The following is a 10962-nucleotide window of genomic DNA, read 5'->3' on the forward strand; positions in this document are numbered from 1 at the left end:
CAACCGTGTGGCCTTGTAGCCAAGAAGGCTAATGGCATATTGGGGTGCACTAGGAGAAGCATTTCCAGCAGATCTAGAGAAGTTATTATTCTTCTCTGTTCAGCAGGGGAGGACACATCTACACTTCTGGAGTACTGCTTCCAGTTCTGGGCCGCTCAGTATAGGAAGGATGTGGATGCATTGTAGAGAGTCCAGCAGTGGGCAGTGAAAATTATTAGAGGGCTGGAGCACATGACCTACAAGAAGAGGCTGAGGGATTTGGGCTTATGTAGTTTGCAGAGGAGAAGAGTGAGGGGTATTTTGATAGCAGCCTTTAATTTCCTGACAGTGGTCTGTAAAGAGGATGGAGACAGATTGTTCTCAGTAGTGGTGGATGGCAAAACAAGTAGCAATGGTCTCAAGTTACAGAGGGGGAGGTGTAGGTTGGATATTAGGAAAAACTCTTTTACCAAGAGCGTGGTGAAGCACTGGAATGCGCTACCTAGAGAGGTGGTGGAATCTCCATCCCTCGAGGTTTTTAAGTCCCTGCTTGACAAAGCCCTGGCTGGGATGATTCAGTTGGGGTTGATCCTGCTTTAGGCAGGGGGCAGGACTCGATGACCTCCTGAGGTCCCTTCCAGCCTTAGGATTCTATGATTCTACGTTTTTTGAAAACGGTTACAGTCCTGTCTTCACAACATCCTCCGGTGAGGAGTTCACTGGCTTGACCGTGTGTTGCACGAAGAAATACTTTCTTTTGTTTGTTTTAAACCTGCTACCTATTAATTTCATTTGGTGACCCCTAGTTCTTGTGGTATGGGAACACCAGTCCGATTTTATAGGCCTCTATCATACCCCCTCAAAGCGCAAGACTTCGTCACAAATGAGGAGCTTTGGAACAGAACAGGACAAAAACCAAGTGACATTGAAATCAAGAGAATAAAGGGGAGATAGCTAGGCCACACTGTCAGAAAACCATCATCCAGCATAGTCTGTCAAGCTCTCGCCTGGAAGCCACAAGGAAAATGCAAAAGTGGAAGACCTTGTACAACGTGGAGAAGGTCTACTGAGATGGAAGGACAACAACTGGGGCACTTCTGGAGCCATCTGTAAGTTTTGTTCCAAAACCACAGTGAAGTGGGGGAGACTTGTAAATGACCTATGCTCCACGTGGAGTGCAAGGGCTAAGTAAGTAGTAGTATCATATTCCTCCACTTAGCGTCCTCTTTTCTAAGCTGAAAAGCCCCAGTCTTTCCCATCTCACCTCACAGGGCAGCTGTTCCAAAATCCTCATTATGTTTGTTGCCCTTTGTGAAATTTTTCCAGTGCCAAGATAGATTTTTTTGAAACGAAGTGACCACATCTGCACACAATATTCAGGATGTTGGTGCACTACAGATTTATATAGCAGCAATAAGTTATTTTTTGCATTATTCTCTATCCCTTTTTTAATGATCCCTAATGTTCTACAGTAAACTCTTTCATATCCAGCAGCCCTGGGACTGGGAGGTGACCGGATATTCGAATATTCTGGAGAATGGAGAGTTATACCTAGCAATGCATAACACGAAAGAAAAACAAAATTAGATATTAAGACACAAACAAAAAACATATACAGAGTACTTTATTTACCAACAACAGTACTATTGTATGCTGTAAATATATACTGTATTTGCTGTATTTATTTGTATTTACTTTCACTATACTGTACTATGGAAATTGTAGGTAAAATTTATTCATGGTTAAAATGCTGGTTATTTCAGAGTTCCAGGTGATCGAATGCCAGATATGAAAGAGTTTACTGTATTTGCTTTTTTGACTGATGCTGCACATTGAGTGGATGATTTCGGAGAACTATCCACAAGGATTCCAAGATCTCTCTCTAGTGGTAATACCTAATTTAGTTCCCATCATTTTGTTTGTATATTTATGATTAAAATTCATCTGCCATTCTGTTGCCTAGTCACCTAGTTTTGTCAGATCCTTTTGAAACTCTTCAGAGTCTGCTTTGGAATTAACTATCCCGAGCAGTTTGGCATCATCTGCAATTTTTGCCACCTCCCTATTTACACCTTCCTCGTGATGATTTATAAATATGTCAGACAGGATAGGTCAACAGTTGAACAGTATAGACTCCTGCAGGACACCAATAGGTACCTCTCTCCATTCTGAAAAGAGACCACTATCCCTACCTTTTGTTTCCTGTCTTCTAATGAGTTACCAACCCACGAGAGAACCTTCTCTCTTATCCCATGACAACTTATGTTACTAAAGAGCCTTTGTGAGGGACCTTAACAAAAGCTTTCTGGAAATCACAGACAAAGTCACCTTCCCAATGATGGTCCTATATGATGCAGTATGGGAAGGTGGAGGGCAGCCATCTGTGGGGAAGGAACAAGTTCTGAGCTATCTAGAAAAACTAGATGTGCACAAGTCCATGGGTCTGGATTTAATGCACCCCAGGGTACTGAGGGAATTGGCAGATGCCATTGCTGAACCTTTGGCCATTATCCTTGAAGACTCTTGGAGATTGGGGGAGATACCGGATGACTGGATGAAGGCAAACGTGCCCATCTTTAAAAAAGGAAAGAAGGACAATCCAGGGAACTATAGACCCGTCAGCCTTACCACAATCCCTAGGAAAATAATGGAGGGAATCCTCAAGGAATCCATTTTGAAGCACTTGGAAGAGGGGAAAGTGTTCAAAAGTAGTCAACATGGATTCACCAGGGGCAAGTCCTGCCTCACCAATCTGATCCGCTTCTATGACGAGGTAGCAAGCTCTGTGGACATGAGAAAGTCAGTGGATGTGATATACCTTGACTTCAGCAAGGCTTTTGATACGGTCTCCAACAACTTTCTTGTCCATAAGTTAAGGAAATATGGATTGGATCCTTAGACTATAAGATGGATAGAAAGCTGGCTTGATGGTCGGGCCCAACGGGTAGTGGTCAATGGCTCAATATCTGGATGGTGGTCTGTTTCAAGCGGAGTGCCGCAAGGCTCAGTTCTGGGGCCTGTGTTATTCAACATCTTTATTAATGACCTGGATGAGGGACTGGGTTGCACCCTCAGCAAGTTTGCGGATGATGCAAAACAAGGGGGAGAGGTAGATTCATTGGAGGGTAGAGAGAGAATCCAGAGGGACCTGGATAAATTGGAGGACTGGGCCAAAAGAAATCTGATTTGGTTCAACAAGGAGAAGTGCAGAGTCCTGCACCTGGGGCGGAAGAATCCCAAACATTGTTACAGGCTGGGGACCGACTGGCTCAGCAGCAGTACAATGGAAAGGGACCTAGGGGTTATGGTGGATGAAAGGCTGGATATGAGTAAACAGTGTGCCCTTGTAGCCAAGAAAGCTAACGGCATACTGGGGTGCATTAGGAGGAGCATTTCGAGCAGATCTAGAGAAGCAGTTACTCCTCTTTATTGGGCTGCCGTTACACACAGTCAGTCAGAGCATAGGAAGTGCTAGTAGGTTGTTTGTGAATGAGCCAGTGGAAGCTACTACCATCCCTCACTGGTCTGGATTGTGCCCTGGTATGTCACATGGAAGAATGCTAGCTAGCGGCCCCACCACAGGCCTGGGCCTGACTTAAGGCAAACTGCAAAGAGGCTAAAGAAACAATCATGAGAGCAAATAGCCTGGTAGTTTAGCATCACACTTGCAGAAAGTGTTAGAGCCTGGGTCTACGCTAGCATGTATTTGAAAAGCTCCAATCCCCACAGTGGTAGCACCAGCAAAGACATTTTCTCACCCTGTCTTTCAGCCTCCCTCAGATTACACAATGCTGTGAACACCACTGGCTGTTCTACACTATTACTCCTGCCACTGGAGCTGTACACACGGCAGCACAACTCTGCAAGGGTGGGAAATGTTCAGCAAAATGGCAGTTTTCAGAAGATGCGGCTCTCTGAAGAGGAACAGGCCTAGCTGTTCCAAGGGGCATGCTACCAAGTCACTCGCTATGGCACAAGTGAAAGAAGTTACTTGGATGCTGCTGTGAAAGCGTGGGTCACCCAGACAAAAGAGGCTACGCTCCTCTCCTCAGTTATACCTCTCCAGGAACGTATGGCAACATCTCAAAGATTCAACAGCTGAGAGGAGACTGCAGGAGAGCGCAGCAGCTCTGGCTTGTGCCGTGGTTTTTAAAGCAACCAATCAAATCATATATTAAACAGGTCTGGGATTCTCTGATCTTGGACGTCTGGCTCCCAAGTAAGCTCAGAACTTGGCAATTGCTCAGAGTGTACTTCCCTGAGGACGTCTGCCAGAGGAAGAATCAGACTGTGTCAGCAGCTGCCCCTTTCACTGGGGACACCCATGCACATCTGAATTTAACCCTAGAAATAAGGGAACAGATGGTCTTCCAAGGAAACACGTTACTTTTTAATCAAAGGGCCAAATTCAGTCCTGATGTAAACAGGCTAACCTCCTACTGATTTCAATAGGATTTGTTACCTGCTTACTGCAGGGCTGATGTCAGTACAAACATCTTTCAAGATCACGCTTCCACTTGTCTTTTTTTTTTCACATTACAGTAAATTTAAATGAATCTCTCATTCCACAACTGTCTGAATGCCTCTTCTTCTGTAACCAGTGCTCCCCCCTCTCCAGGGCAGCAGATCTGCATAAAAGCCACTGTACCCACACCATTGGAGGGAAGGATCAATTAGGATCTGCACTCTAAATTTTAAAATTCAAGAACAATTTTAAGAATCCTATTAAAATGCAAAGCTATAATCTGTAGGGCAGCAGAATTCTTTTTCTGCTCTCCATTAACTTCAATTAAAGCCACCTTTTCATCTTCTTTCTAGCTGAATTTATGAAATCTATAAAATGAGAAGAATGAAAAGAAGCTGGCCCAGATTATTCATGAGGCTGGCTGGAGAGACGTGCACCTCAAGTACAGGCAAAGCAAAGCCAAGCCTCCTCTTAACCTCAATTCATTAGAGATTAGAGGAGCCACTAGCAAGTGAGAAGATCTCTCCAGACGAAGTCCCCTTTATCATTTCTTTAAATAAACTTGCCTTTCTGACGTGCTGTTTGCATCTACTGCAGACATGTCATCTCTTGCTTCCCTAGCCCTAGGGTTTCCATCTCCAGCCATGACACACATTCTCAACCCATGGGACCTTAATGCTGTCTTCTGGGGACGCACAGGTGTTTAAAGAAGAGTTGTTCCCATTTGTCTCAGGCGCTCACAGGGTGTGAAGCACTTCCTGCTTTTCAGAGAAGAGAAAGGATGTGCAATTGAAAGCTTTAATTAAAAACCTTTTTTCCAAGCATACACCTGGTGGCAGCCATCTTGCTGAAGACACACACAGCATGACACTAGCAGAGAAGGTCCGCTGGCAAGACACAGTCTTGCTGGAATGCTGTTGTCAGGAGCAGAAGGATATTAATATTTACAATCTTTAAACATGTTCAGCATTAAACTAATATTTATTTCACTCTGTAGCTGAACCAGTAACACAGCAGGAGAGAAAATGAACGGCCTGTTTTTTTTTTCTTTCTTTTTTTCTTCTTTAACATTTAAAAATCAATATATTTAAACTCTGCTATTGTTGCTTCTTAGCCAGCAAATGGCTGCCAACAGGGCACTCGTGTGACATTATTTATCTATTTATAACTCATTTTCAAATCTATTTCACAGTCACAACTGTACATTGAGGAAGAGTCCCTTGCCTTGGGAGCTTTCCAATTGCTCCTGGTGCACAGAGTGGCTGCAATTTCCCTCACTCGTCTCCCTTAACCCACACACACAGACACATGCACTTCTGTTTCTGTTTCAAAATTTTGGGAAATAGAGTGGCTTCCCTCTTATATCATTTCTAATTCTCCACCCAGCCTAGATTTAAGTGTCCAAAGTAGCACCGTCTCCCCCCTCTTGGGAGACAATTCCACAGTCTAACAGAAATCGAGATTACAGTTTCCTCCCAGTACTCAGCCTACATTTTCCTTTTCTTCGTTTTCTCCTAGTCATCCTTGGTTTAACCCCAACATACTATTCTTAAATTATTCCTCTCTCTATTTAGGATAAATAGGTTTCAAATAGCACTGATGAAACTGAGGAACAATACTGCCTGCCCCAGGAATCGTACAGGTAGGCACTCACGGTATATCTATACTTTACTGGAAGATCGACTCAGCCAGGGTTGATCTTCTGGGATTTCATTTAGTGTGCCTAGTGGGGACAGTCGACCCTGGTACTCCTCATTTTCACGAGGAGTAAGGGAGGTTGACAAGAAAGTTGCTCTGTGAGGATGGCATGATAAGTCAATCTTATATATGTCAATTCCCGCTACGCAACTGTCATAGCTGGAATTGTGTATCTAGAATCAACTTTCAGGTCTGGTGTGGACCTGCCCTCAGCACATTCATCAAAAACTGCTCTGAGAAGGACTTCAACAATGATCACACCTGCTTTAGTCCTTGGACTTTCTAGAGCAGAAACTCTAATAATTTAAATAATAATTTAATAATTTCAAAACATGCGTTAGAGGGAAGCAGCAGGGATGTCAGTAGGTACTAGCTCCCATTACCGCGAAACTAACATAGATTGGATTGATTCACTTCATTCTCACCTACATTAAAAGTGGCATTGGTAGGTTTCAGAGTCAACTCTCCATTTGACCTGAATGTGCCTGTTCACATCTCTCTCAGCTATTGTTTCAGGCTGTCTTCAAACTTACGCAGACAACCTGATACTGGTTACACTGGTCTCACATTTTCCAAGTTACCTTCACAAACATGTCGGCAAGAAGCATGGTTTTTTTCCACCCCTACCTCCAGGAGAAGCTGAGGTTCTGCAGTACAATTCCATGTTCACAGAATATACAGGATGCTGGCATCACAAACAGAAAAATAAATATATGATGTGGTGGCAACTATTAGGTCAGAAACAAGAAAGCAAAAATGTCTGAGTGGCACTGTTGAGGCTACACTTACAATACTTTGCAGCTTCTGCTTTCTCATTTTCTGAATGATATCTAAAACCAGAAACAACGAAACAGCAACTAAAACGAGTAAGGGTCAGAGGGACAGATTCTGAAGAAAGGGTTAAACACCTAAATAGGTGCACCTGGATTAAACAGCACTTAAAAAGCTACAATATCAAATTACAATTACCTGAAAAGCAAAAATACCAACAGATCTGAGGAAACACAATTTCATCAGGAGAACTGGTATGAAATTCCACAGAGGAAAAGAATCTGACCATCTAGAATCAGCCTATACTACAGGAGCTCTTGCAACCTCTAATTTCTCACTCACTGGGGATCTGCTGCAGTTCCACAGAACTGTCCTGAAATAGCCTTTAGGCAGTGTTAACAAAGGCAAAACCTCAGCATCTCTGCTCAGTTTCTTTCCGAAGCCGGCGGCTTTGCTAGGAAGTGTAATTAAGCATAAACACTCCAGAATGTAGACAAAAGATATCTGCTGAGATGCAGTCAGGTAAAATCTGGGGTACAACTATGGTCCCTTTTCGTCTTGAGAGACAGTGGCTAAAAGCAGCAGTGAGGATCTATGGGCAGTTTTTGAGTCTGATGGCCTGTCCGTCCAATATTGGATTTGCAAAGTCAATTGCAATAGCCATGTCTGCCTACTTCCAAATTCTTCAGTCTAAGAATTTTTCCTTCTAAGATGAAGTTCTTTAGTGTGGCTTGCACATATGCTATCAAAGGATGATGCGCCCTGTCATAGCAATCGTCACCAGGTATTTCGATCTGATGTTCTAATATTCAAAAGGCATCTGATTTGGGCAACCTGAAAACTATGTATGAGGGATTGAAGAAAGCACTCATACCAAATATTCCAAAGTCGCCCCACTGAAGCATTTAAATGGACAGGTGATCACAGACAAAAAGCTGCAGATGCCCAGATGGGTTGAATGCTACTCAAGTCTTTATTCCCATGAGCGTACAACGCAACCTGAACTTGACAACCTCATCCCAACTCTTCCAGAAATGTCTGAGCTAGCTGCAGGGCCTACGGAGGAAAAAACTTTCTCAGGTTCTTGATGCTCTCTCCAATGGAAAAGTGCCAAGAAACAAAAGAATCCCAGTTGAAGTCCTGAAGGCAAACGAGGCTGTGCTCTTCCCCTTCCTCTACGATTTACTCCTAAAATGTTGGAGAGCAGGAGATGTCCCACATGACATGAGGGATGCAAACATCATCAAAATCTGGGTTAATGGTGTTGCTATTTATAACACAAGCGTGCCCAAGCCCTCCAGTGAAGATCTGAGCCACATTATGCTCAGTTCTGCAAAAACTCAGAGGAAGATATGGTTCCAGCTTATCTTTGAAGGCCCCAATCCTGCTACTGAATCGATATAGAGGGAGCTTCATCAAGTGGGTTCTGTGTAGAAACAAGGCAGTGTTCCCTGTAAGATGAGAGCTTCGATGGCTACCAAGGAGAGATTCAAATGCCACCCAGTGATTAGCAGAGCACTCACAGCTGGCCGCATGCGTTTCTGCTGAGAGTTCACAGTCACACATGCCTCAGTGCCCACAAAATTTATTCTGCATATGGATGGAAAAAATTAGAGGGAACATTGGCATAATGGTCTGTCTGCATTGATTCAAGGGCAGCACTATGCAAGAACAAGCTGCAACACATGGGATGTAGCAAAAACAACAGAAGCAGAAAAAGAGGTTAACAATGACAAGAGCCAATTTTTACGTGGGCTAGGGATACATACCCTTTGGTGGTTCTGGCTGCTGAGCACACCTACACCAGCAAACTCCCTGACAGCCAAGACCTGGCGCTGAATGCAAACTTTGGTCCATTGATTAAGGGCATCCAGAAATAAAAACTGGCCCAGTAGATTCCAACAGTCACCCAGCTGCCACGGAAAGCTCTCCGGAAGTCAAGGTGAAGCAGCCTCACAGAACGGACCAGGAACAGTCAGAGTTCAATGTACACCTCCCCTCCAAGGGCTGAAGGGGGCATCAGATTCATTCCCACAGCCTCCTGTTGATCCTCCACACACCAGACCACTCGGCCAGGCAGCCTCTGACCAGCCTGATTTTCAGACCACGCACATAACCTCCTCAACCCCAGAAAATGGGTCGAGTCCACTTACACAACCTCCACCAAGGCCCTCCCCTCCCTCAACTGCTTCACATCTCTTGTCCCCGCCCTGAGTGTGCAGCCCTCATCCTAGAGAGTACCCAACCTACCCAGCACTCTGCCCTCCCTCCTTCCCCACGCGCAGAGTTCTTATTATAGTCCAAACAATCGTGGAGTGTCAGTCCACTTACACGAGCACGCCCTCCCCCCGCACTTGTGAGTGTGTCAGAGCTACTCACGCAAGCCGCTGCCCAGGCCCTGCAGCGAGTGTGTCACATTCGATAAGACTTTATTGCCGTGTCAGTCTCCGCACGGTCAGAGCACACACAGCAGAAACCTCAGATCCCCTCTGAGCACCGACACTCGGAGCTCCCCAGCGCAGACCCCCCCTCCGCCTGCAGCGCCCCTCTGCCCCCGCCCGACACACACCCCAGTCCAGCAGGGCCGGGCGTGACATGACCCCCGCCCTGACCCCCGGCATGGAGCCTGGCTGCGCATTTGGGGGCGGATCGCCTGTTTGTCACATTCACTCCCCCAGCCCCCCCGGCACGCAGCCCTCCCCAGCCCACGTGCAGCGGGACCCCTCACACCGCCTCCAGCCCTGCCAGGCGCGCAGCCCCGCTCCCCTCCCTCCCGCACACCCCGCGGGGCCTGGGGTGTCTGCCGCCCCCGGGCTGCGCGGGGTCCCCCGCCTCGGGGGTGACACCCATCTCCAGCACCCGCGGGCTTCCCCAGCGCTTTCACGCCCCGCCCCCGCCCCCGGGCACCGGCCGCCCCCCGTCTGCCCCGCCCCAACGCCCCCCCCTGCGTGGGGCCCCCGCGCCCCGCGCCCCGTGCCCGGCCGGCGCTCACCGCGCGGAGCTCCCCGGTTCGGTCCTTCATGCTCGCTCCGCCCGGCCCCGCGCGCCTGGCGCTGCCTCCCGGCTCCGGCCGCGATCGGGGCGGGGGCCGGGGGAGGAGGCGGCACATGCGCCGCAGCCGGGGCCGGGCCGGGCCGCGCGGGGCTCGCAGCCGGGTCCTGGCCTCGGGCTTACCCCGGCTGGGCGCAGGGGTCCGCGGAGGGACCTACCCCGGCTGGGGGGGTGCCCCGCGTGGGGGGGTTAACCCCGGCTGGGGGGGTGCCCCGCGTGGGGGGGAGGGATAAACCCGGGGGGGTGCCCTGCGGGGGGGAGGGATCTACCCCGGGTAGGGGGTGCCCCGCGTGGGGGGGAGAGATTAACCCGGGTGGGGGGTGCCCCGCGTGGGGGGAGGGATAAACCCGGGGTGGGGGGTGCCCCGCGTGGGGGAGGGATAAACCCGGGGGGGGTGCCCCGCGTGGGGGAGGGATAAACCCGGGGGGGTGCCCTGCGGGGGGGGGAGGGATTAACCCGGGTGGGGGGTGCCCCGCGTGGGGGGGAGGGATAAACCCGGGGTGGGGGGTGCCCCGCGTGGGGGAGGGATCTACCCCGGGTGGGGGGTGCCCCGCGTGGGGGAGGGATAAACCCAGGGGGGTGCCCTGCGGGGGGGGGAGGGATTAACCCGGGTGGGGGGTGCCCCGCGGGGGGGGATTAACCGGGGGGTGCCCTGCGGGGGGAGGGATCTACCCCGGGTGGGGGGTGCCCTGTGGGGGGCAGGGATTAACCCGAGGGGGGCTGGTGCCATGGGGGTGTTTGAGTGAATGGTTCTGAATGGGGGTTACTCCAGGACCGCAGTGTCAGGATGGTGGAGCTAAACAAGGAGAATGAGGACATGGGCACAGTGCTGCTGGGGCGCGGCTCTTGGAGAGCAGGCAGCACCCCGAGAGCAGTGTGCAGAGTAACAGTCCTAGCCAGCCTGGTTTAGACACAAAGTGGGCTGGGCCATGTGTAGTGAGGAGCCGTGGTTGGGGCTCCAGCTGCATTGGAGGGCCTGATTCTGTGGGGTTGCAATG

At 48.8% G+C, this 10962-nt stretch overlaps 1 protein-coding gene across 2 annotated transcripts in view; it reads right to left on the reverse strand.

Annotated features, from left to right (window-relative positions):
• Nucleotides 1-10018, reverse strand: part of STX1A (syntaxin 1A) — a 248055-nt gene extending 238037 nt beyond the window's left edge. For both annotated transcript variants that reach the window (XR_012648198.1, XM_075014093.1), the window contains exon 1: nucleotides 9906-10018. Coding sequence is in view for 1 of the 2 variants with exons in the window: in XM_075014093.1 (XP_074870194.1) it covers nucleotides 9906-9935 (30 nt within the window). In the remaining variant the exon portion in view is untranslated. The remainder of the gene's footprint in view (nucleotides 1-9905) is intronic.
• Nucleotides 10019-10962: the final 944 nt, after the last annotated feature.

The sequence above is a fragment of the Carettochelys insculpta genome, chromosome 19, assembly GCF_033958435.1.
Source record: "Carettochelys insculpta isolate YL-2023 chromosome 19, ASM3395843v1, whole genome shotgun sequence".
Taxonomy (NCBI): Eukaryota; Metazoa; Chordata; order Testudines; family Carettochelyidae; genus Carettochelys; species Carettochelys insculpta.